Source organism: Paroedura picta, chromosome 3 (assembly GCF_049243985.1).
Source record: "Paroedura picta isolate Pp20150507F chromosome 3, Ppicta_v3.0, whole genome shotgun sequence".
NCBI classification, from domain to species: Eukaryota; Metazoa; Chordata; class Lepidosauria; order Squamata; family Gekkonidae; genus Paroedura; species Paroedura picta.
Genome location: NC_135371.1, coordinates 169,218,271 through 169,245,256, shown reverse-complemented (window position 1 = coordinate 169,245,256; position 26,986 = coordinate 169,218,271). Strand labels below are relative to the sequence as shown.

The following is a 26,986-nucleotide window of genomic DNA, read 5'->3' as shown; positions in this document are numbered from 1 at the left end:
CAAAGAAATATCATAAGAAGAAAAGCTGGTTTCCGGTACTGTGCTTTTTACTATCCGAAGGAGTCTTCAAAGTGGCTTACAAATGCCTACACTTCCTCTCCCCACAAAAGACACCCTGTAAGGTAGGTGGGACTGAAAGAGCTCAGAGAGAACTAGGACTGGCCCAAGGTTACCCAGCTGGCTGCGTGTGACGGAGTGGGGAATCAAACCCATTTCTCCACATTAGAGGTTACTGCTCTTAACCACAACACCTAGCTGCCTCTCAAACACGAAACAATCGTAAACGTTCCTCTCCATGGAAATTTTTTGAGAAAGGTGAAAGATTTGTGAGCGGAGGAGAAACCAGAGTTGACCGGGAGGTCAAGAGGTCCAGGAAGTTCCAAGGCAAGGGCAATAGTCAACCATGAGAATCTGCCCTGTATCAAGGCAGTGAGAGTGTACAGCCTATTGAGAAAGTCACTTACAAAGCTAATCTTCTTTGGCATCTTTACTTGGGTGACGATGCCACCACGTACGTAGTCTGAAAAGCTGGAGGTATCGCCAATGCTGAAGGTGTAGGGGCCTGGAAAAGAGAAAGTGCACATACGCATTTGTTTAATCTACAAAACAGGACTGGAAGTTTGGGCAAAGAAACATGAACAAAGCCTGAGTCCAGGGGCACCTTTAAGACCAACCAAGTTTCAATCTGAAGGTAAGCTTCTTCTGTGCATGCACATTTCTACGGATTCATTGAAACACACTTTCCCACACTGTACATTTGAGTAAAGGAAGGGCGAGTTGCCAGGAAGAGCTAGTTAAGAGTCAAGATGTACAAGGAGCTGAGCGGTCAGTAAAATCTGGGAATAGCAGCAAATTAGCACACATCCAAGAGTTCACAAACAGGAGAACTAAGTTGGAGTCCAGTGGCACCATTTAGAACTAAAAAAAGTTTAATTCTGGGTATGTGAATGAGCAGGGCTCATGGGAATTGTAGTCCACAGACATCTGGAGAGCTACAGTCTGGCAACCCCTCCTCCAAACCAACAGCCCCCCCTTTTGTCTAAGGTTTTAGACATGCATGAATTCACTGTAATTCACACAGACGCTCTGGATCTGGGTAACGCAAGTAAGAAACACAAACAGCATACAGGCCAATCCAGGCAGATTCTCCCAAACATTCTGTTAAACCAGTGGCTCTCAACCTTCCTAATGCTGCGACCCCCACTGTGACGGTGGCCTTGGCGACCCCTGGGAAAAGGGTCAATCGGCCCCCATAGGGGTCACGACCCCCAGGTTGAGAACCATTGGGTTAAAGCATGCCTGTCAACTTGGGCAGTTTTGTCAGGCACAAGGAAAAATGATAAATTCAGAGGGGTAGGACCCAGTGAAGGATTAAATACTAATCAAGTATAGAGGCACCGGGATACCAAGGTGGCAAGCACAATATCGACTTCTGTAGAGTCTTGAATCTTCTATTATTTCTTTATTTTTTGTTGTACAAAGCAGTCCCAATGCGTTACGCCCACTGGCTTTGTCAAGGAACATTAAATTTGTAGTTTTCAGACAAACGATACCGGAACACCATAAGCTAGGAATAGCTGCTGTTGTAATGACATACTCTGTTTAAGAGACATATATTTACTTTTCTGACGTTTGTCTGAAAACTGTAAATTTAATGTCCCTTGACAAAGCCAGTGGGCGAAACGTATTGGGAGTGCTTTGAAGAAGAGTTGGTTCTTATATGCCGCTTTTCCCTACCTGAAGGAGTAGTGGCTTACAGTTGCCTTCCCTTTCCTCTCCCCACACAAGACACCCTGTGAGGGAGGTGAGGCTGAGAAAGCCCTGAGATTAATGAAGAAGCGTTTCTCTACCCGAAGGTGTCTCAAAGCGGCTTACCGTTGCCTTCCCTTTCTTCTCCCGACAACAGACACCCTGTGACGTGGGTGAGGCTGAGAGTGCCCTGATAATCCTGCTCGGTCAGAACAGTTTTATCAGTGCTGTGGTGAGCCCAAGGTCACCAAGCTGGCTGCATGTGGGGGAGCGCAGAATCGAACCCGGCATGCGAGATTAGAAATCCGCACTCCTAACCACTACCCCAAACTGGCTTTGTGCACTAAAGAAGAAAGAAATAATAGAAGGCACAAGGAAAGGCATCCCAGACAGGTTCTGGCAGAAACGAAGCCTCGTCCTCCTCAGCAGAGCTCTCACCTAGCACTTTGATTTCCATGGGTTCAGCACTGTTAAGTTCCGTCATGCCTTCCACTTCCGTGAAGGAAACAAAGTCCCCGCTCTCAAAGCCATGCCGAGCTTCGTCCAGGCAGGTCACCTCTCCGGGGCATCCCTGTACGGAAAGAAGGGGGATTTAGTGGGACTCAGGGGAAAAGGCCAGACATTATCTTGTAGAACAGGGGTTGTCAAACTGCGGCCCTCCAGATGTCCATGGACTACAATTCCCAGGAGCCCCTTGCCAGCGAATGCTGGCAGGGGGCTCCTGGGAATTGTAGTCCATGGACATCTGGAGGGCCGCAGTTTGACTACCCCTGTTGTAGAAGAAACAAGGGGTCCTCATGGGGACGTCTGTCTTCTGGAAGGGATTACCTTGGTGATCATGGAGACCATAGCACTGAGAGGCTGCTCCCCGTTGGTGTCCGTCACAACCATCTCTTCGCCGAAGTCACAAAACAACTGGCTGCAGGGGAAAGAGGGAGGTAAGAGGCCTGACCTCTGGTCAGGGATAGATGTCACCTCCTCCCTGACAGTACTCAGAGGGGGGGACACACACACACACACATCTGGGCATGGAATTGGGGTCACTGTGGGTTTGCAGGTAGTTGAAAAGTTTAATGAATTGTGCAGCAGGTTGGGCTAGATGACCCTGGAGGTCCTTTCCAACTCCATGTTTCTATGATTCTGACCACAACCACAGGCCCGGCAAAAGAGCTCTGCCTTGCAAGCCCTACAGAACTGTCCAAGAGTTCCACTAAGCTGGGTTAAGGGCCAAAAAGGCCCTGGCTCTGGGTAAGGTCAGTTTAATTGGGGTGCACACAAGGGTAGTCACTGGCAGTCTTCAAGCAAAGGTTGGAGACACACTTTTCTTGGATGCCTTAGGATGCTTTGGGCTGATCCTGCATTGAGCAGGGGGTTGGACTAGATGGCCTGCATGGCCCCTTCCAACTCTATGATTCTATGCTTTAGAATGCTTAGGGCTGAGCCTGCGTTGAGCAGGGGGTTGGACGAGATGGCCTGTCTGGCCCCTTCCAACTCTATGATTCTATGCTTTAGAATGCTTAGGGCTGAGCCTGCGTTGAGCAGGGGGTTGGACTAGATGGCCTGTCTGGCCCCTTCCAACTCTATGATTCTATGCTTTAGAATGCTTAGGGCTGAGCCTGCGTTGAGCAGGGGGTTGGACTAGATGGCCTGTCTGGCCCCTTCCAACTCTATGATTCTATGCTTTAGAATGCTTAGGGCTGAGCCTGCGTTGAGCAGGGGGTTGGACTAGATGGCCTGCGTGGCCCCTTCCAACATTATGGTTCTATGAAAGAAGCCCCTAGCTAGCACAACACGGATTAGGAAAGGAGGACGGGGTTACACCTTACCCAAACAGCCCCTTGGTATCCGCCACTACCAGCTTAATGTCTTCGCTGTGACAGAAGTCGCTAATGCGCAGCTGCTCTTCCAGGGGGCAATTGGTGAGCACAACCACCTGTTGAAGGGGAGCAAGACAAGACTTCTAAGCTCCGTGCTCCGACATCCCGTCTCTGAGGAGCTGCTCACTCAACACGTTGCCATCTCTTATGAGGTTGGCTACAAGCCACGGTGATAGCATGGCCTTGGCAGGGATCCTTCCACTCACACGCCCAATCCATTGCAAAAGCTGCGATAGCAAAGTGGAACGTAGAGAGGCAAGGCAGACTGGGATACACTAGATCAGTGGTTCTCAACCTGGGGGTCGGGACCCCTTTGGGGGGGGTCGAATGACCCTTTCACAGGGGTTGTGGCAGGGCATGCCGCTTGGCCGGGGGGGGGGGTGCCATCCACATAACAGCCTTGCAGGGTAGATCGCGATAGAGCGTTCGTCTGTCTGGAGCAGCGGGAAAGAGCGAGATCGGCAGGGTGGGACAAGAGGCAGAACTGAACTGAGAAACCCCGAGGGGGGGGGAGAGAGACGGGACAGTTTATATACAATCATGAACCATGGATCTTCATGCCATTGGTCTGTTTCGGTTTAATTTCCGTGAAAGAAGACTGGCACAGTTTTATGGCTGGGGGTCACCACAGCATGAGGAACTGCATTAAAGGGTCGCGGCATTAGGAAGGTTGAGAACCACTGACCTAGATCAAGCTGCTGCCAATACAGCTCTTCTTTACACCTCCAGAAGGCTCTGGCTGGCCGGCTGCAGGGAGATAAGACTAGGAGGCTCCTCTAAACATCAAGATTTTTCTTTCCCTACATCAGGCTTTCTCAAGCAGGGTTTCATGAAACCCTGGAGGTTTCTTAACAGCCCCGGAAGGGTTTCCGGCAGGAATGGGAGTTAATTGATTTTAAAATATTTTTAAAAATCTGTTAAAACATTTATCAGGTGATGTGACCATGTATAGCCTTGTCAACCCATGCACCCCCTCCCAAAATGACCAATGATGGGCTGGGGAGGAGGGGCCCTCGGTGGGGGTGTCCACAGCTGTGCTTCCCAACCCTATTCTGCACGATTGAGCCACTTCTGGGGTTTCTCGAAGCCTGAATAACATTTTCAGGGGTTTCCCAATGGTAAAATAGCTGAGAAAGACTGCCTTCCCCTCATGACGGGACCCAGATCTCAATCGGTTGTCCACCCACTGCAGCAATACCTGGAAGGTGCCCAGGAAGTCCTCGCTCAGGGGTCCAGTGTAAGCCGTAACAGGTACATATGAGTTGAGTTCCGCCAGTCGGGGCTGGGATACTTCAGCCCGGTTTTTCCCGAGGTCTCCCTCATGCAAATAGAACTGAAAAAGGAGAAAGAGGTGGGGGCTGGTCAGGAGCCTTGGACATACAGCTAGCAGAAGGGTCAGATACCTTTTAGGGCAGGGGTAGTCAAACTGCGGCCCTTCAGATGTCCATGGACTACAATTCCCACGAGCCTCTGCCAATACTGGCAGGGGCTCATGGGAATAGTAGTCCATGGGCATCTGGAGGGCCGCAGTTTGACTACCCCTGTTTTAGGGCATTGAGTGAAAATGGAAAAGGGCCTCACCTGGGAGGAAAGGTCTGACCACTCAGCCACCCCCTGGTCGTGGACCGTGACGGATTTCACCCCGCCCAAGATGATGTTCTTGGCGATCTCCACGCCCAGACCTCGCAGCCCCGAGACCAGAATGTTGGCATTCTGCATCCGTTTCATGGCCTCGTGGCCCAGCACGTACCTATCCGGGATAGGTGGGTGAGGAGAAGAAGAAAAGGAACCAAGATTAACCTCGGATACAGGCCTGCCCAGCTGGAATTCGGGATATCGCATCTCAGAGGCAACAGGGTCTTAGTGCTTGACAAATAGCTGGCCCTCTATTCATCTCTCCTCCCGCCCCCCAGACTGGGAATGGACGCCCTTCAGGTACTTACAGCTGCCTCGAGTACAGACCCTCATCAATGTCCGTTTCGCTTCCATTCTTGGCCATACCCTAAGAACAAGGGAAGGAGAAAGGGCATTACTGGCAGAGCCAACAACTCGGGTGAGTGCATGCGCGGTTTCTTAGGGCTACAGCTATGCCGCAGAAAAATAAAATAAGAGATGCAGCAGTGGCCTATTTTTGCAAGTCACCACTTTCATTTCTGAAGCATATGGAAGAGCGTGTCAAAAATAACCGCCAGACACTATGGGGAGGGGGGGGGAGAGATGTCACAAGTCAAGGCGGGCCACTTCTAAAGAAACTTCTCTTGTTTCCTCGTTGTGCTGGCCCTCACCCCCCCCCCCAGATGCCTCCGCTGCAAGTGCTGCTTCCAAACACCCAATGAATCCCTCTGTTCAGCAGATGAGGTCATGCTCTATTTGCATCCCAAAGGAAATAGGTCTGTGGATTCAAACTGCGTTCCAAACACAACACTAACTCCCTTTGCGGGCTGTACAATTTGAAGCTTGTCCATCTTGAAATCCCAGCGACTCCTGGCCCTATCTTTGAGATCAGGAACACAGAATGAGACCCCAAGTAAGAAACAAAAGGCGCCTACTGGTCAGGCATAGAGCACTTTTAATCTCTGCCTCAGGCTTTCTCAACCAGGGGGGGGTTGTGACACTTGGGGTTTCTTCCCAAATAAGTGGGAGTTAATTAACTCCCTGTTTGAAAGTCTACCCCTAGACAAACCCTCCAGGGCAGGGATGGCCAAACGGTGGCTGGCAGGGGCTCATGGGAATTGCAGTCCATAGACCTCCGGAGAGCCACAGTTTAGCCACTCCCAACCAACTACAGCTGCAGTTATTTAAGAGAGAACAAAATATTGTATTGATTCCAAGAACATAACATTGTATTGATTGGATGGCAGCTATTATTACAAGCATTTGTTTGCAGCTAGCCAGGGTTCTTTGTAGGAAAGTAAAAGGGGCTGCAACTAATGAGCCTGTTAAGGGATTGCAGAAAAAAGTCTGAAGGAAGGCCAACTCCAAATGCACCCCTTTGCTCTCTCCCACATGCGCAAATGGCTGCCAACCACGCTTGTGGGGGGGAAAGCACTGCGCTTGGGTACAGCCCAAATGCTGCCGAAAAGGTGGTCAGGGGTTGCAGAGCACGTTCCAACTTTTCATTTGGCATTCTTCCCGATAAAAATGCCAAACTATCATCCCTTCCAAAGTACAAAAGGCCATTTGCAGTTGAGTATCCCTCAATCCCGGGCTGAAGTATCCCTTGAACACCTCGCCCTCAACCGTATTGTTAAGAAATCACCATTTTAGAATTATTTCACACTCTCTAATAGATTCTCCAGAGGTTGCACTAGCCGGAATGATGCGAGAGATCATAATCTTTTGGACTGCCCTGAATTTTCAGATTTTCAGAGCCAAACTGATTATTCCTTTGCTTAAGCAGGACTCGAGCTCTCTATAAACTAAGCCCTCTTGGTGACCGAGAGACGAAGACAAACAAGTAACTTTGCGAGTGACCCTATCAAAATTTTGGCAGCCGCTGTAAAATCATGCTGTAACTCGGGCGGTAATTCCGAGGCTTCCCTTTGAGTGTGCGATGGCTCCCTGTTTACGACTGATGTCCGGAACACGGTAATTAAGAAAGAAAACAGGAGGGCGCACTGCTCAAGCACACAGGGTGCTCGCTGCATGCGGGACCGCACTTCAAAACACCACCGCTGAGAGATACCTAGCGAGGACACTGATGGGTAGTGATCAATAATCGGGATGTTGCTATGACTTAAATGCTGCTGAATTGTTCATTTGTGTTGACTATGTGGGTTTTAATTCTCTGTTAATCCTTAACCACATCATGTACACTGCCCCGAGGCATTCTGGGAGGGTGGTATAGAAATGTCATAGCAATAGCAATAGCAATAGCAATAGAGATCTGCACTCTGCCACCCCACCCCCTGATCAACCCAACCGGCTTACGTTGGCAGGCGCTTCGCGTAGGTCAGTCTGTACCGATTTGCCAGAGGAGCAGTTTGAACCCGTCTTCGTCTCAGATTCAGACAAGCGACGCTTCTTGGACAACGGCGAGCTGGACATCTGAATGCAAGTGGCAGAAAGAGATGGCGGTAAGAACAACAAGGCTTGGGTCCACAGCTGAAGAGGCACGCCCGACATGGGCTCGCTGTGTATACGGTGATTCCGAGGCAAGCTCAATATACAGGCTGTTGTTCTAGACCGCAAACAGGGAGTGGGGTAGGAGACAGACAGTGCTAGAGATGGGACAAAGAAAGCGGTGGCTTGGATCCTAAGGACAGGGAGCAGAATCACGTTAGAGGGAGGGAACTTCCTGGCTCTGCCCCCCTTCCGGGAGACTTCTGTGGCCCTAAAGGTGAACGAGACCTCAGGAACAGTGATGGGAGCCAAACTGGGCATCTGCAGCAGAGGGGAAGAATGGCAAAGATCTCACTCCCCTCCTCAGGTGTCAACGCTGCTCTACCCAAGGAGCTGCTGGTTTACCCAAGGAGTGGAGTAACAGCCCCTCAGGATCGATGCCAACTGGACAGCTGCCCATAGGCCTCTCTTGGACCACAGGACCCAGAGCACCCGCGGCTGAAGGAAACGGGGATGCCACCGGTTGTCAGTGGCAGGCAGGCTGGCAGGCGGGGCTACTCCAAGTGTGCCGTGACCCAACAAAACGTTACACGCCAGGCAACAATCCGTCTGATGTAACAGCAGCAGGAACGCAACGGCGTCGGACGGCCTCCTGCAAACCCACCGTTTCTCCCAGGTTTGTTTAGAAGGCACAGTTAAAACATCAGGCTAGAAACGTCAGGTCAGTTTAGAGCGGTTGCTAGAGAGCCGGTTTAACCTTAAGACTTTTAATTCCAATTTTAATGCTAAAGTTAATAAATTACGTATTGATTTATTTTCACCATGTTTGTGAGCCGCCTCGAGCCCATGTTGGGAGAGAAACGGTCTAGAAATGTAATAAATAAGAGGAAGAAGTTGTTTTTTCAATGGTCAGTTATTCCCCCAGAAAGAAATCCAGGTAGTCAAACTGCTTTCGCTTTCTATGGCAGGGGTGGCCAAACAGAGGTCCATGGACTACAATTACCATGAGCCCCTGTCAGGATTCAGGCAGGGGCTCATGGGAATTGTAGTCCATGAACCCCCGGAGAGCCACCGTTTAGCCACCCCTGGACCCTCCGCTTCACACCATGTTAACCTGCTCTGTAAAGTTGCCATGTCCTCCATGTTCCCAAGAGGTCACTGGAGCTGGCCAGTCCCCCCTAGACGTGCTGGAACCAGATGACCACATTTAAGGCTGTTCCCTCCTGGCAGAGTCCTCTCTGCAAAGAAGTGAAAGCTTTATAGACACAGCTGGCTTGGGAGGGGCTGGAAATGAGTCAGCGGGGAATGATCAGTCTATGGTTGGCAAAGTTTAGCTGGGGAGCTTCCCAGCAGTGGCTATTAGGCTGACGTAATCGGATCTCCTCTTAGGAGCCCAAGGAATTCCCCTAACAGCTCTCAAGGTGGAGACTCAAATGAGTAGCTGTGTTGGTCTGAAATAGCACAATAAAATCAGAGTCCAGTTGCATCTTTAAGACCAACAAAGATTTATTCAAGGCGTGAGCTTTCGAGTGCAAGCACCCGAAAGCTCACGCCTTGAATAAATCTTTGTTGGTCTTAAAGGCGCTACTGGACTCTGATTTTAAGGTGGAGACTGTACAGGAAACCCTGAAGAAGGGCATCTGCCACTCACAAAGGACAAAGAAACTGAAGGGGAGAGCTGAGGCTGGGGGAGAGCCAGCTTGGCGCAGTGGTTAAGAGCAGCAGCTTCTAATCTGGCAAGCCAGGTTTGACTCCCCGCTACTTCTCAAGCAGACAGCCAGGTGACCTTCGGCTCATCACAGCCCTGATAAGTGCTGTTCTCACAGAGTAGTCCTGTCAGAGCTCTCTCAGCCTCACCTACCTCCCAGGGTGCCTGTTGTGGGGAGAGGAAAGGGAAGGCGACTGTAAGCCACTTTGAGACTCCTTCAGATAGAGAAAAGCAGCATATAAGAACCAACTCTTCTTCTTCTTCTTCTTCTTCTTCTTCTTCTTCCTAGTTTGTACAGCTGCTGCCTGTAAAGCAGCACAGGATGTGTTTTGGCTAAGCAGGCCTGTCAGCACTCTCTTAGCCCCACCAACCTCACAGCGTGTCTGTTGAGGGGAGAGAAAGGGAAGGCGACTGTAAGCCGCTTGGAGGCTCCTTCGGGCTGTGAAAAGCAGGGCATAAAAGCCAACTTTTCTTCTTCACTGTGTATTTTTACTCCAATCAGCTATTGTGCCACCCGAGAACTGCAACGTGACAATGTTTCTACCCAGAAGTCCATCCTAGCAAACCCAGCAAGACTCAATTCCTTAGGCAGGTTTTACAGCGACTGGTTAACTCCGGCTTTCTCAGCCAGCATTTCGGGAAAGGTTTTAAAATGTGTTAAACATTTATCGAGTGCTAGGAACATATATAAGAGCCTCTTGTGGCGCAGAGTGGTAAGGCAGCAGACATGCTGCCTGAAGCGCTGCCCATGAGGCTGGGAGTTCGATCCCAGCAGCCGGCTCAAGGTCTACTCAGCCTTCCATCCTTCCGAGGTTGGTAAAATGAGTACCCAGCTTGCTGGGGGGTAAACGGTAATGACTGGGGAAGGCACTGGCAAACCACCCCGTATTGAGTCTGCCATGAAAACGCTGGAGGGCGTCACCCCAAGGGTCAGACATGACTCGGTGCTTGCACAGGGGATACCTTTACCTTTAGGAACATATACATGGTCGTGCTGACCACTCACCTTTCCCAAAATGGCCAGGGATGGGCTTGGAGGGAGTGGGAAGGGGAGGGGCCCCAGGTAAGTGTGTCCACAGCTCTGCTTCCCAACCTTATTCTACATGATCCTGCCACTTCTGGGGTTCCTGGAAGCCTGAAGATTGCTTCAGGGGATTCTCAACGGTCAAAAAAGCCCAGAATGGCTGGGCTAAGTCATTAAAGTCCTACAGAATTATATACTAGCAAACTTGAAAGGACTGAACAGAGAAAACCGTGTGAAATTGTGAACGCAACCAAGACGGGCAGATTTCACTGAGGTTACATCAGGCCATGGTGGGCTGATTTCAACCTTAAGTGTTCTGCTTAAAAACAAGACACACGCCTCACAAACCAGAATGCCTCCGGTACTCTAATGCACTTAAAATTCACAACACCACTGCGCATACTTCAAGTCCCTTAATGGCGAAAGCATAATCCGTGCTAAGCTGTTCTGAGCGGGCACTCTTGCTCAAGAATGTAAGAAGTTTCTGCCCCAAACGGACCAGCTCCAGCCAGCCTGACGTTCCTCCCTAACCCCCCCAAGCAGGGGCTGAATGGTCCATGGGAAACTACCGGGGTTTCCCCCCCAACTTCGGGGCGATTTGGAGCATGAAAGCAGGTTCTTAATACGCAGACCACCCTTTTAAAAAGACAAAAATAGCCATCTAGGTAGATACAGATGACTGAGCAGGCATCTATCAACGACCTTAACAGCTGCCAGCAACAGGGAGGAATTGCTGTGTTGGGGGTAGTGGGCATAAGCTGAAGAAGCAGACTCCTAATTGGGGTCTTTTGGCTTGGGTCTCAGGCCAGCTAATTTTACTTTTGTTATTTGTTTGATTTATAGACCGCCCCTATCTAGTAGCAGCCGGGGGGGGGGGGGGGGGGTTAACAGCATGTAAAAATCAGTTTGCGTGTTGTTAAACTCTCATAATTCCGCAGGGCGTACAAAAAAGAGCTCCTCCACCAGGCTTTTGATTGAGGCCGACCAGCCCCAAAACACCCACTGCCCCCCCCCCAGACTCCCCCTCCCGAAGAATCTGACCAACCTAAAGCTGTTCAAATGTCCCTGTTCCTGCTTAAATATTGTTCTGGTTGACATGTTATTATTGCTATATTTGTTATATATTGTTATATAAATATTTGTTGCAATGTTCTAGGGAATTGTTATATGTCATATGATGTTATATGTAAACCGCCCAGAGCCGTAGGGAAGAGCGGTATAAAAATCCGAAATAAAAAATAAATAAAACCTAATCATTTAAAAGCTGGTTCCAGCTTTAAGATGTATATTGAATAAGATCCTCCGACAAGGGGGCTTAAAACAATCTGTTCATATATTATGCACCCTTGATTTTGACGGCAGGGAAGCGGAGGGGAGCCCGTTCTGATGATACAGGGCGCTTTATATGCCTGGAAAGACAGCGGGGTTTTATGAGCCCTTCGGAACTGTGATAGCTCCGACAGGGCCCAGATCTCAACTGGCGAAGCCCCTTCCACCAGGCTGCGACGAGGGCCGAAAACTTCGAACTCCCCACATAACGACAACCAGACTGCAAGGCCTATTTTAACACACTCCTCCTCTGCCCTCATTCAACCATAAAAAGAAAATCCTTCCTCAGTACTGCTTTTTACGCTTCTGGATAGTGTGTGTGTGTGTGTGTGTGTGTGTGTTAAAATCTCCAAGAGGCCAACCCCCATGGCGGCTCTAGGCATGAAGGCCCCACCTCCACCCAAAAGCCAAGTTAAAAATTACCCACGGGCTTCCGAGATCCGTCCGGGTGTTTATTCTTGGGGCCTGAGACAGCTGGGAGAACAGCCTGGCTTCCTGCCCCCACCCACAGCGGCGAGCCTGGCCTTCTCCTTTAACCCCCCCCCCGCCAGAACTGGCAAAGGCCTGTTTCCCTGCAGTGCCACCGCATCCCCTTCCCTCTCCGGTGCATCAATTCCCTTCCAACAGCGCCGGGTGCCGTATGCCAAGCTCCGAGTTAGCTATGTCTCTGTCCCCAGCGCACGGTGACACAGCAAGTAGGTGATGAGTGACTGCGCTTCCTCGGCTTGAAGGAAAGCAGAAAACGAAAGAGGTGCCCGCAAGACACAAGCTAGTGGCCCAGGCGCCGGCGGTCTTTTATTATTATTATTATTATTTATTTGATTTGTATGACCGCCGCTCTCGGAAACCGGCTCGCGGCGGTTCACAACATTTTAATACAGATACAATATATTAACCATTAAAATTCCCCATTAAAACCCCATTAAAACAATGACTAAGTCACAATGATGGCGATTAAAACTATTCCCGTACAGGCCCACTGGATGAGCAGAAGGGAACGGAGGATAATTGGGCATAGGATGGAACACTCTGGGGAACCAGGTCAGTTTAGTACTGGCCTCCCCCCTCCGGGGAGAGGGGTCCGATCTTAGCCCCGGGCCATCACCCGGCCTTAGACAAACGCCTGGCGGAAGAGCTCCGTTTTGCAGGCTCTGCGGAACTCAGAGAGCTCCGACAGGGCCCGCAGCTCTTCAGGGAGCTCATTCCACCAGGTAGGGGCCAGGACCGAAAAGGCCCTGGCCCTTGTCGAGGCCAGGCGTGCCTCCCGGGGTCCTGGGATCATCAGCAGATTCTTACCCGCAGAGCCAAGTGCCCTGCGGGGGGCATAAGGAGATAGGCGGTCCCTCAAGTATGCAGGACCCAAGCCGCGTATAGTCTTAAAGGTTAATACCAAAACCTTGAACCTGATCCGGAAACAAACTGGCAACCAGTGCAGCTGCTTCAGCAGAGGCTGAACATGGGACCTCCAAGATGATTTAGTGAGGACCCGTGCAGCTGCATTCTGTACCAGCTGTAACTTCCGGGTTAGAGACAAGGGTAGGCCCGCGTAGAGCGAGTTACAGAAGTCTAATCTAGAAGTAACCGTTGCATGGATCACAGTGGCCAGGTGTTCCGGGGGCAGGTAGGGCGCTAGTAGCCGAGCTTGGCGTAGATGGAGAAACGCCGTCCGGGCAAGCAAGCAAAGCCGTCTGATAAAGTGCGACAGGAAAGGGAGGGAGGAAAGAGGGTTCGTCATCTGAAGGGTCGCCAGAAAGGATGGGGAAATGGAGAACGGGGGGGGGGGGGGAAACTGGGTATCCCTCTCAATATAGGGAAGGTGAGAGAAAATCAGGCAGATTAAGAGAGGCCTTGGCATGACCCAAATTAAGAGCTTTGCACCCTGCCGGGACCAGAAGGAAATCATGAGAATGTGGCTTAGTGACCTGTATGCTAGGCTATACAGAGTACAGTCAAACTAATTATGTGGCTTAATCAAGCCACTGCACTCTCACCTGGAGCCTCTGCACCTGTATTACAGGTATAACGCGGACTACCTGAAAGAACTTCCCCAAGCAGTACTAAAATAGCTTTTTGAGGAGCTCGGGCTGCATTAAATAAGTGCTAAGAATTGCTACCGTTAGAGGGCCACTTCCTACTGTTTTCCAATCCCGTTTTCCTGTCTTTCCAGGACTAAACAATCAGGTTTGATTTGTTTAGACCAGGGGTGGTCACCCTGTGGCTCTCCGGATGTCACCCTGTGGCTCTCCGGTGCTGGCAGGGGCTCCTGGGAATTGTAGTCCATGGACATCCGGGACTGCCAGTTTGGCCACACCTTCTCGTCATTGCCTCTACAAATCCGCTGTCATCCTTCATAGCTCCCCTTCCTTGCTTCCATTGCCCACATTCGAGTTGCTTTAGGGCAAGAGAAGGCACAAGAGGCAGGTGGACACCTTGCCTGCTCACTCAGAGATGTGGTCTTGGACATTTTAAGTGTCTGAACCAGGCTAGACCAGTCTCATCAGAGCTAGGAAGCTAAACTGGATCAGCCCTGCTTAACAGCTGAATGGGGGACCATCAAGGAAGTCCAGGGTTGCTACAAAGAAGACAAGGCAAACCCACTTCTGTTAGTCCCTTTGCCCCGAAATCCATACAGGGTTTCAATAAGCCGGCTGTGCCTTAACAGCACGTTATGGACGCAACCATCACTGGGAAAGGGCCACGAGAGATTACAAAAGATGAACTTGGAGATGCTGCCCCACTATGTATTTCCAATTAATGTTTTTGGTGTTTGTGTGTGTGTGTGTTTTAAAGAAAGTAGCAAGACATACCATGTACTTTTACATTGAGGAATTTGAAGCCTTAGGACAGGGGTAGTCCAACTGCGGCCCTCCAGATGTCCATGGACTACAATTCCCATGAGCCCCTGCCAGCAAATGCAGGCAGGGGCTCATGGAAATTGTAGTCCATGGACATCTGGAGGGCCGCAGTTGGACTACCACTGCCTTAGGAAGTCAACAACCAAACTTTCCTTATTTTTTTCTTTTTTTCTAATAGTTATTCCCAGGCTTCTTGCCCATCCCCCTCCAGAAGCTACCCCATAATATTATCATTACTATTTGAATTTATTTCCTGTTACTCTTGGCGGAGCTGGCTCGTGGCGGGTTACAAGATAAAAATAAAATACGAAGCCCCCTAAAAACCCCGCTAAAATTAGAACAGTTAACAGAAATACGGAGTCCAATAACAAGCGTGGCGGAAAACCAACCCCCCACCTACCCCGACTGGGGACCAGGGGAGAACTGCTGGCCACCACTGTTAAAATGTGGTGGAATACCTTCCTTTGGGGAGGGGGCCCACAGATCTTCTCTTCGCACATATTAGTGGGCACCAAGATCAGAAAGGTGCCATAAAAAAAAAATAGATGTGCCTTATCATGAGGTTGTGTAGGGAGACAGAACCCACCAAAGAACCTCTGGTTGTGAATGCTTAAGGCAGGTCACCTCTGGGATTGCGCCACAATTAATGCTAGGAGATCAGAACAATCTCAGCCACATAAAGGCGGATTGGAGGAATACTCAGCTTTAAAGAGAGTACACAGCACTCCGAAAAACCATTCTGCACAAGCGGAAACCCTATTCAATTAAGCTTTCCTGGATTGAATGATGGACACAGTAGTATACATGTTTAAAATAAGGCTTATTAATTATTCCAAAAGACAAATGCGTGTTTATTGCCGCCATGTCTCCCCACCCCACCCCGACAGGGAGCTGCAACCAAAATCCATGCCTATCACCAATTACGCAATCGCTCCCCGCATGTTACAGCTTTGCGGGTACGCTGCATGTTCTTTGTGTGCCCCTAGCAGAAGAGAACCCTGGGCACACGCTTCGGAGACAATGGAAAGGTTCCTTCCTCATTCAAAGAACAGCATGAAGGCAGCAGCGACCGTATGTTCAAGCAAATGTTCCCGTCTGTTTTGCCCACCACTCTGCTTCTCTGCTAAGTGCAGCTGCCTGCTGGCTTTGCAACAGAATGCCTTAATCATCGGGCAAGGAAATGGAGAGTCAGTTAAGGACAGCTTGCATCAGGCTGCGAGGGCCTCTCTTTGCTTTCCCGACCAAGGAGCTATAAGCCTTTTGCCTGGTGAGGGGAAGCCGCCCCCCCAAGCAGAGGGCCTGGCGGCAGAAACCCAACACTTTTACTCCAGGCTCCAGATCAGAGGACCGAGGAGACGACAAGGGGATTGCAAGAAGCCGCGTTTTCCATGTCCCTTTGCGCATAAAACGCCAGGCTTTCGAACAAGGAGTCTGCATCATGCACGGGGCTATGAAGCCTGTCTCTTCTTTAGAAAAACAAAATGCTATTGGGCAGGCTGATGAAGACACGGTTCTCTTCTGCCCCCTGAAACCGAGGAGGCGGCAGAGACCCGGAATTGGACGTCTGAAGCGATGGGGCTCGATGTGGATAAATCCACTTGACAAATTAGTGCTTGTTGCTTTGACACCCAAGTGGGAATAGCTGTAGATCCTTCTAAAATGAGCGGGATTCCCTCCCCACTGGGAGAGCCTATTTGCAGGTTAGGATGATCAAGGACACTACCTTGCTGCTTTTAAACACACACACCGCAAGAGACTGACAGCAGAGATTGCCATGGATGCCTTAACCTGGCTGGTTCCCCAGTTGTTACCATTCTTGGAAATGGTAGAGCTGGTTGCAGCTCAGATGACTTGGTCACTTGACTGCACAAGACTGCAAGGTGGATTTGGGAACTTCATCAGTGGGTGTCAAAAAGAGAGCCAGCTTGGTGTAGTGGTTAGGAGTGCAGACTTCTAATCTGGCGAGCTGGGTTTGAGTTTGCACTCCCCCACATGCAACCTTGGGCTCACCATGGCACTGATAAAGCTGTTCTGAGCAGTAATATTAGGGCTCTCTCAGCCTCACCCACCTCACAGGGTGCCTGTTGTGGGGAGTTTTGAGCCGTTTTGAGCTTTCTTCGGGTAGAGAAAAGCGGCATATAAGAACAAACTCTTCTTCAATCCGAAGATTTTGATAGGGACTTGCTGTGGGGATCACATTGACCCAGTTCTTCAGTTTGTCTCTGAGCCACAATTCTTCATGCTGCACTAGAGGGCCTGTTGGCCCACATTAACTTGTCTGTAGCTAGGATCTGCTGATGCTGTCCTTTTCTGTGTGCCTGCTTTAAGGAATGGTGCTTGGAAGTGATATTTTTCAGCCATGGCTTGTAGACTTTGGAGCTCCCAGATTCAAGAGGCAGTCCTCTCACTATTACCAAAATTGGTAAAAATCATTTTTTCCCCCTTTGAGACTGAACTCGGGATTGAACCTGACTTTCTTAGAGAGCCAGTTTGGTGTAGTAGTAGCCTGGTTAAGAGGGGTGGCTTCTAATCTGGTGAGCCGGGTTTAATTTCCCGCTCTGCCCCCACCCACAGCAGCGAGCCTGGGTGACCTGGGACTCGTCACAGTCCTGTTAAGAGTTCTTCTCACAGAGCAGTCCTGTCAGAGCTCTCTTAGCCCCACCTACCTCACAGGCTGTCCATTGTGGGAAGAAGAAGGGACGGTGACTATAAACCGCTTTGAAACTCCTTTGGGCAGTGAAAAGCACGGTATAAAAAACAATTACTCCTTTGTTCACATTTAACTACTGCCATTTTGGGGGAAGTAGTAATTCCCCTTCGTTCATACATGTCTTTTTATTACAGTCTGAATTTTGGGGTACGTTGCATGTTTAAATGTGGCATTTTAAAATGTGTAGGTTAGCATTCTAAGCTTTTGGCCTGCCCCAAGCATTTAATAGAAAGGTGACGTACAAAAGGAAGAGGAGCCCCTTCAAGGAAAAGAACTTTGATGCCAGTACAAGGAAAAACCAAAAGCAGTATCTGATGTTGCAGAGAGACGGCCTAACTGGACAAAGCCAAGCCTGACCTACTGACCAGTTTAGCAGTCATATGGTCAGATTAAGTCAAACAATTACTTTCCTGCTTCAATTATGAGCTTTCAACAGTACACTGCCATATAAAGGGAGGGGGAAGGAACAGGTTTGTTGACATAAAGACAGGAACCTCAGCTTTCACACATTTGAGACGTATATAGCTACAGCAGAGAGACGGCTATGCTATGTAGATGCTGCGTCTGCACGCAGACTCCCAAGATTTCACAGAAGGCTCCTTGTGTTCCTCCCCTGAAGATTACAGTAACATATGGGGAAAGAACAGGTCCCGTTTTACGCTCTTGAACTACAAGCCTTGAAAATGCACAGAAGGGAATTAGGCCCACGCAGAATTAACAGCACCCCGAATCCTTATGCGCCACCAAAACCAACCAGATGGGTGCAATAAATAGCTCTCACTACCAAAAAGAAACCCCTCAATGGGCTTGTTCTTGAAACACAATACTACCTTCCCCTTTATACTTGGTAAGAGGTGCTGTACAACAGGGGTAGTCAACCTGTGGTCCTCCAGATGTTTATGGACTACAATCCCCATGAGCCCCTGACAGCAAATGCTGGCAGGGGTTCATGTGAATTGTAGTCCATTAACATCTGGAAGACCACAGGTTGACTACCCCTGCTGTACAACACTTCTTTGATGCAAGAAATTCTCTCTGCCCAGGTTCCCAACCCTTGACTTAGGATGACAAAAGAGTCTGCCGCAAGAACAGAGGCCATTTCCGTTAACTCTTTGAGAGCTAATCCATCCTTTGTGTATGTGGGGGTGGGTGGGGGGTGGCAGCTGAGGAAAAGTACAGCTGTCAGCTTTCTGGCTAATAAAAGCAGGTAAGCGGTGCGGCTCAGCGATTTTTAGCACAGCCATTGTTTAAGAAAGCACACTTCCAACGAGAAAGGCAATGCTAGCTTGACAGGCTGCGTGCAATTGAATTAAAAGGCTACTAAACAACGTGATCCTTTGGCGGGAAGCCCAAAAAGGAGTGCCTGCTTTATTGGTCGCCTTCTCTGAAGCCTGTGGACCTTATCCGGTGCAGCACTAAGAAGCTGGCAGAAGCCACCTGAAAGGAACAACGAACTACACAAATGGGACTGTACCTTCAAGGTCATACGCGGTCAGGGCCCAGTGTACCTGAGGGACTGCCTCTCTTCCTACACTCCTCAAAGAGCTATGTGCTCTGCCACCTTCAACTGGCTAGTGATCCCTGGCCCAAGGGACCTCAACCAGGGCTAGAGCCTTCGCTGTCCTGACCCCTACCTGGTGGAATGAGCTCCCAGAGGAGATCAGGGCCCTAACGGAATGAAAACTGTTCCACAGGACCTGCAAAATAGAGTTCTTCCGCCAGACATTTGATTGAGGCTGACCAGAACCAGGAAAACCCTCTGGGCCCCTGAACCTCCCTCCAAGGAATTCATGTACCTGAACTGAATTCATGGACCTGTTTGATTGTTATCCTGTTAAATTGTTATTCTCTGTTGTTGTTATTATTATTACCATTGCTGCATGTCTATTTGACACGAAACTTGAGTTCGATGTATTGTTCTTTTACGTTCCACGTGAATGGCCCTGAGCCTCAGGGGATGGTGATATACAAATATAAATAAGAATAAAATAAACAAGGGTTCCGAACACTCCAGTCTAATCCAGTCCTTTTCAACTTCTTGTCAAGGAAAGTGCCCCTGAAATAATTTGAGGAGCCCCAGAAGTGATGTCAGCTGGACACGCCTCCTGACCACACCCCCAGAAGTGACATCACCACCCATGTTGACAGGCAGGCTCGAGGAGAACCGAATGGGGGAGAGAGAGGAGGCAGTTTAAGGCAGAGGAGGCATGCAGGCACATAAACCACAAGAAAACTAACTCTTTGGAGGGGAAGCAATGAAAGTAGCCAGTTCCCTAGCTTGTGGCCGAATCCATTAAGGCAGGGGTAGTCAACCTGTGGTCCTCCAGATGTCCATGGACTACAATTCCCATGAGCCCCTGTCAGGGGCTCATGAGAATTGTAGTCCATGGACATCTGGAGGACCACAGGTTGACTATCCCTGCATTAAGGCAGAGGGGGAAAGGTCACGGACTCCCTCCAGAGTTCCCACAGTCCCCTGGTTGGGAATGCCTCGTCTTATCCACTGCTGATTTTTCAAACTGCGATCCTGAAAACTCTGGAGGTCTTTGGAAGCTACTTAGGATTTCGGTGATGGAAGCTTCAGCAGCAGTGGATAAACATCCCTGTCCGAAGCGCCTTCCCACTATTACCGTTTTCCCCCTGCCTTAACAGTCACATATGCACTTCTGCCACATTCTAGGACCACAATGACATCAGGACCTCTACTCTGGCAGTTCTAATTAGTCCCTAACGGCTAGAGAAAGGACCGTAGAACTCCCACTGGCTTCCTATCACAGGTATGCTCGCGGGATGAGTGCAATTCTGACATTGCTTGGTAATGCTCTGCCAATGACTCATAATCCTGCTCAACAGAAACAAACAGTACACAAGGCAGTATCAGGTCAACACTAGTTTGTCGGTCCTCGCACTTCTGGAAACGGGATGCAATTCTCACCTTGCTGTGCAATTAAGTCCCAAACTGCACGGTTAACACCATGCTACTTTACCCCTCCCCCGTATAAGATACAGGAATCTCATATTGGTTAACCCTGTACACGTTTATATTCTATTTTTCTGGTTTAGTCTTGGTAAATACATAGCATTACTGAGCAAAAGGCCAACTTGGAGGAGCCCCAGAAGTGATGTCAGCTGGCCACGCCTCCTGACCACACACCCCAGAAGTGACATCACCCTGTGTTAACAGGTAGGCTCAAGGAGAACGGAACGGGGGAGAGATGAAGGCAGTTTAAGGCAGAGAAGATACAGCTTTCTCAGCCAGGGTTTCTGGATGCCCATGGAAGGGTTGACCTGCACCCCCACTCCCAAAACGATGGGCCTAGAGGGAATGAGGAAACAGGCCCCTGGTGGGCATGTCCACAGCTATGCTCCCCAACCCTATTCTGCACAATCGTGCCACTTCTGGGGTTTCTTGCGGCCTGAAGACTGTTTCAGGGGCTTCTCGATGGTAAAAATGTTGAGAAGGGCTGGAACAGATTGCGGAAATAATAGACAAGAACCCAGACTACGTTTAAGAGACACAGGCCATAGAGATCTACGGTGGAGATCATTTTATCAAATGAGCCCACCTTGCAAAAAACGCACGGCAGTTATGTAGTATGTGGTCTGCCACGCCAACCCTCAATTTGCCTGGAATGGAAAGAATGGTTTCCTCAAATCCTGCTTTGGGAAGAGAGGTCAGGCACACCAGGCAGAGTCTGCTTAGGAAGGCTACAAAGAGAATTTCCCATGTCGTCATCGATTCACACCTTGGCAAGCGCTTCCGAATGACAGCCAGTCAAGCACTCCACCTTGCAGGTATCCCTACACTGCACTGTCAGACATTCCCTTCTCCAGAGGCCCACCGTGCTGAACATTTCTGTGAATCAAATCAGGGCCCTGCAAGTTGAGGCGCATTGCACGGTGCCACACAGAGACCGATCAGAATGACTAAGTCCGCCACCCAGCGAGAGAGGAAGAGCTGGAAGCTAGGGCTGGTAGTCAAGGCGAAAAATACAGAGGGAAGTCTACTGGAGATACGGTCACGCCTGAAAACATTACAATTCTAGGATCAAGGCGCAGTCAGGATTATTGTCTCTTTACAAAATGGAGAATCCAAGATTCAACTCTTGTTGCAAGGATTGAGCTATAATCCAGGTACCTGGGACTGGGGCCTAATAGTGATGATGTGGGTTTCCCAGGAAGATTTGAACTGGACAATTTTCTGATTCAAGTTTAAATCGTTTAAATCTTGTAAATTGTTAGCACAATTTGAATTGTGACAGCAAAAGCTGGCATGCGCACCGTGTACAAGACTGGATCATGTACCAACACCCAGGTTCGTTCATGCTTCATATCCCATCCCATTTTGACCACATAAGATTGATTTGCAGCACAACCACCCTGATAGTGACAGATAAGCAGGCCCCATTTTAAATATGCAGGGTGGAAACTTTTCCATGGAAAAATACAGCAATGGAACATTTTTTTTATCTCATCTGTTTTGGAATATTTTCCACCCCACAATGCTGGTTCCTAACAACTTCAGCAGCACAAAAAAGGGCACTTACACAAAGAACAAAATAACACAGATATTTTAAGATGCTCTGACTATATTTTCCCAAGAAGTCCAATAATGCAAAACAGAGGCGTCATTCAAACCACTGTGTTATTGCACTGGAGCAAGAGAGAGAGAAACAGCAATATTGTACGCAAGATACCCAATATATACTTGATACTAAGACTAGTTTGTCTAGTTGAGATGCAATATTAAGTGGCTCAACATCAAAAAGGGGCACTGGCATAGCGCAAGGAATTACTCTGCCTGAGAAGGGACCATTTCTGCAGTTCTACTGCTCACCTTTGACAATAACCACCAGCATCGCTCCTGGGGACAATTCAGGGTAGTCAACCTGTGGTCCTCCAGATGTCCATGGACTACAATTCCCATGAGCCCCTGCCAGCAAACGGTGCCAGGGGCTCATGGGAATTGTAGTCCATGGACATCTGGAGGACCACAGGTTGACTACCCCTGCGTCAGACAACAGGACCAAAGTTATGAGAACTGTTAATATATATGTCTGTACCAACATTTTCATTAATCCTAAGGAACTTTACAAAGAGGGATATGAATGCAGGGAAGCCCAGTGTGGGATTTCATATAAAAGTCAACCTGGGATTCAAAAGTCCTGTCTATTTTCACTCTTCCAACGCCTAGTAAGACCAGAAGTCTTAGTTCCTATCCCATGTAACAATCAGAGTCCTGATCACCAAGATGAATGGATGAGAATCCATCTCCAACCTCCAGAGACTTGGGGCAACCCTGGGTTGTAACTTGTAAGCAGAGATATAATTCAACCAGCTTTCCTAATCTAAAGCTATGGCCTTTGGCTTCTGAGCCTCTCCCTACACAAAGTGGCAATCTTAAAGAGTTTAAAACCATGTTACAGCATCAGATCAGTTAATACCCAGACTCAGTTCTGAAGGAATACAGTACTGCAACTTCCTTGACAATCTCTAAATACAGGGCCCAATAATCATGTTCAACCAGCAGTTATCATCCTGCATACATTACAATAAGAGGCTAACAAAAACGCTTATGCTAAGTAGGCCAGTCTTTCTACCAGCTTCTTGCCTGTGGCAAATCACAATTCCTTCTAGGCAGCAGACTGCCCGATCCACATGCAGGCTCCTCCGAGATTCACAGATATCTGCAGCTAGGTAAGCTTGTTCTTGTATCTAAGTGTTTATGGCTCAATGCACCTCAAGTAAAATCCGGTAAAAGATGAGCAGAATGCCGATTGGGACATTTCCAGAGATTCAGCACAGTTATTCTGATTTTTATCCAAAACTCTCCTGATATTTCCTTGAGGATGAACACCCCCTCCCCCCCCCAAAATTAACTCCTAACTTCATTTGAGGATATATTCTAAATGCATCTCATAGTGATTGAAGCCTGTTATTTTAAAAGTTAGACCATATCTAATCTATCTTCTTGAAGGACCGAAAGCTGGATTCTCCTTGCCTCACTGTTTCAAAGCACAGACACGTCACAGGGAACACAAGTTTATGAAGCTTAACTATATGACCAGCCACAGACTGGGTAAGAATTTCTGATCTGAAGGAAAACAAACAAACAAACAGTTACACCGGTCTTGGTTTCTGTAGGATTGGGACACCAAAGCAAAAGAAGCTGCTCATCAGGTTTTGGGAAACCTGAATGTTCTGCATACAGGAAACACTTAGGCAAGAGCCAGAACCTCACAGCTAAGGGTCCAATGAGCCTGCAAAATGAATCCGAGATGCACAGAAGAACTGGAGCAGTCAGCTAGAGTGGTCTCCAGGTGGGGGCAAAAACAGACTCAAACAGTTGTGACTCCAGACCCGCACCCCAAAAATCACACTTCTTTGAAACACAAAGCTACTATGGACCTGCTGATATTCTAGAGTGGGGGGGGGCCTCACAAATTATGCTTTATAGCTCCACAACAGGAATTAGCATTTTTTTAAAAAGGGTCAGCTGCATGATCTACATGGGGGGTGGTGAGCCCTTCATTTGGAGGCCAGAGCAGGAAGACACCCTTCCCCCCCCAAGAAGCCCACCCCCACGGGAATGATTGCCCCTCCTTCCCCCTGTACTACCTGCCATGACTGGGAGGGGGGGACAGGAGGACCACTCCCAGTTCACCTACATCCTCTCCCCTGGGAACTGGCAATGAGGGGGCAAAGCTTTTGATTCCAGTTTCTCTCTGAAACCCCTCTCATCCCAAGGACAGGGGCATTAATAAAAAACAGGGGGAGGGGACAGGAGAAAATGGTTTTTAATCCCAATTTCTCTCTGAAACCCCTCTTTACTCCAGGTCAGAAATAAGGATGGAAGGAGGACAAGGGCATTCATAAAAACCAGGCGGAGGGGGAAAGCGTTTTTTAACCCCAATTTCTTTCTGGAACCCCTCTTTACTCCAGATCAGAAATAAGGATGGAAGGAGGACAGGGGCATTAATAAAAACCAGGGGGTGGGAGAAATTGATTTTTAATCCCAATCTCTCTCTGGAACCCCTCTTTACTCCAGGTCAGAAATAAGGATGGAAAAAAAGGGGGGGGGCAAGATAGTATCCATTTGCCCTAGAAAAATGACTGGGGGCGAGGGGAAAGGGACCTCAAGAAGCCTTGAAAGGTGGAGGAAGACCAGCCCCAGTCCTGGAGGACGTTCATGCAGCAGCTGCTGCAAGAAAAGAAAGGAAAAGAGAAAGTAAAGGGAGGAGGGGGGAAGGAGGGAAGAGATGCAGACGGGGCTGGGTCAGACCAAACACTAAACCAAGTGGGGGGGGAGGAAGAGTCCTTACGGGGGGGGGGCAGAGGGCTCTTCCAACCAACGACCCCCCCAACCGCCCCCCCCCCACAGCCGGACAAAGACGACGGAGGGGGGCCGGCGGAGTCACCCCCCCCCCAAGGAGCCCAACAGCCTAGGCCGGGGGGGCACCAAAAAGGAGGGGGGGTCCGACTGGTTCCTATGGCGACCGGCATCTCCGACCAGGCCCTCCCGTTCCCATGGAGACGGCAGAAGGCCGTTAACGACCCCCTCGGAACCGTTACCAATGAGGCTGTGTCAGGCCCCGCCGCGGCCGCTGCTGCTGCCGAGTCACCGCTCCGCTCGCCTGCCGCCGCTTCCTCCTCCGTCCCGCACTGACACAAGATGGCGGCGGCCGGGCCCGGAACAAAAACCTCGCTCGACGCCGCGCCGCTCCCCCTCTGGGCCGCCTCGGGCCCCGCCCCGCCGCCGGCCGCCTGACGACCCCGTTGGACGCGAAGGACGTCCGTCAAAGAGCCGCTGGCCCGGATAGGCTGCGGCGGTTAACAAGAGGGGGGAGCGTACAAACGGGCAACGCCCACTGACCCGAGGACCTTCCCTCCTTTATGAGGAAGGCCCGAGGCGAGGAAGCCACGCCCCCGGCACACGTTAGGCCAGAGGGCGGGGCCTCCTAGTCTCGAGGCCCCGCCCCCGAGCAAGAGTGTTTCTTGAAGAGGAAATAAGCATTTCCCACCCGCTTTCTAGACCGCACATGTATCGCTATTGCAGGGCTGAGTTTTAATTTTGGCATTTGCACACGAAAAAGAGACATTATACCCTACTAATTCTGGTTAACTGCTCTTATCTCAATCTCAATTGAACACAATCTCAAATAAACTCAATTTGCTGGGTATTTTCCTCTTTAGCTCTGGAATCGGTTCACCGTTTTCATGAATTACTCTTGCACTTTGCCTATAAGTAGGAACTGAATTCTTCCATTCCATGGCATTGTATCTGAGGAAGTGTGCGTGCACACGAAAGCTCACACCTTGAATAAAACTTAGTTGGTCTTCAAGGTGCCCCTGGACGCTAAATTTGTTCTGTGGCTTCAGACCAACATGGCTACCCGCTTGAACCTGATCTTATCTTATATATTATTCAGAAATGTAATGTTGCATGGTAGCAATTGTTTTGAGGGTTTCATGAAACTCTGTTGCAATTCGTCATGACAACCCTGCAAGGTAGATCCTCGCATCCTCCTTTTCGAAGATGGGGGCAGGCTGTTAGGCAAAGTCAGGGGCGGCAGCAAACATTCAAATTGGGGGATACTGCAATACCGAGTTCAAGTCTTTTGCTTCATTCTGCTACATGAGATCCCAAGGGGCCTTTCTTACTTCCTTATTCGCTCTTTAACGTGCCCCACCCAGTTACCACTCTAGGGAGTTCTGTCTTTGTGATATAGGCCCTAGCTTCCAGCAGCTCTTGCAAAAAAAATGTGTGTTACCAGATTCTGCAAGGCTTTGGCCACCACAGAAGAATGTGGCTAATAGTCCGGAAGGCACAGGAGCTGGGATGGGATGGGATGGCTGGGGGAGGTCAGCAAACGCTGGCAGGGGCTCATGGGAATTGTAGTCCATGAACATCTGGAGGGCCACAGGTTGACTACCCTTGCTCTACACCGCTTGTAACAGCACAGCACAGAATTAACATTTTGCACGTTCTGATCCAGTTTAAACAGAATTAGGTCTAAGTGTCATCATCAACAGGGAATAAAGTCCCAAACTTGGTTGATCGGTGATATTATTCTAAAGTTTGGAAGGACTCAGGGCCAGGCTATACAAGGGATCACTTCTCCCCATATTCCTCAACCCATTTGCTCAAGTTCTCTTCTCATGACCTGTTCTTGGTGCCTCTGACCGCAGGTGAAACAGATGGGGGCCAAAACCAGGGTCTTTTCAGTGGTGACACCGATTATATGGGTTTCCTCGGGAAATTTGCATCAGAAAATGTTCTGACGCAAGTTTAAGTGAATTATTTGAATAATTTTTGCAAAATTTAACTAATGTTGGCAAAGGCAGGTAAATACACTGTGTACAAGCATGGACCATGTTACCAGCAACTCCCACCTGGTAAGCACAGGAAGAACTTTGTAAAGCCCTGCCTCCCTGATGGATAGGTGGAAATCACCCAGAGGATGTCCTTGCCCCCTAGAGGAAGAAGAACCTTCTGGATCAGACCAGTGGTCCATCTAGTCCAGCATCCTATCTCCAACAGTAGCCAATCAGTTCCTTTGGGGGATCCACAGCAGGGCATAGAGGCCGAGGCCTTTATAAGAGCATAAGAAGAGCCCTGCTGGATCAGACAGTGGCCAACCAGTTCCTCTGGATGGCCAACAACAGAGCATA

At 49.4% G+C, this 26,986-nt stretch overlaps 1 protein-coding gene across 3 annotated transcripts in view; it reads right to left on the bottom strand.

Moving 5' to 3' along the window:
• The window catches only part of UBA1 (ubiquitin like modifier activating enzyme 1), a 54,986-nt gene that overhangs the window by 15,723 nt on the left and 12,277 nt on the right, over positions 1-26,986 (bottom strand). For 2 of the 3 annotated variants that reach the window (XM_077329395.1, XM_077329396.1), the window contains 8 exons: positions 7,557-7,673; positions 5,570-5,628; positions 5,208-5,376; positions 4,825-4,959; positions 3,576-3,682; positions 2,578-2,668; positions 2,188-2,320; positions 465-562 (listed from right to left, as the gene is read on the bottom strand). In XM_077329395.1, coding sequence (XP_077185510.1) covers positions 465-562; positions 2,188-2,320; positions 2,578-2,668; positions 3,576-3,682; positions 4,825-4,959; positions 5,208-5,376; positions 5,570-5,628; positions 7,557-7,673 — 909 coding nt within the window. Of the gene's footprint in view, positions 1-464; positions 563-2,187; positions 2,321-2,577; positions 2,669-3,575; positions 3,683-4,824; positions 4,960-5,207; positions 5,377-5,569; positions 5,629-7,556; positions 7,674-24,886; positions 25,093-26,986 lie in introns of those variants that run through there. The other variant, XM_077329398.1, reaches the window with a different exon arrangement.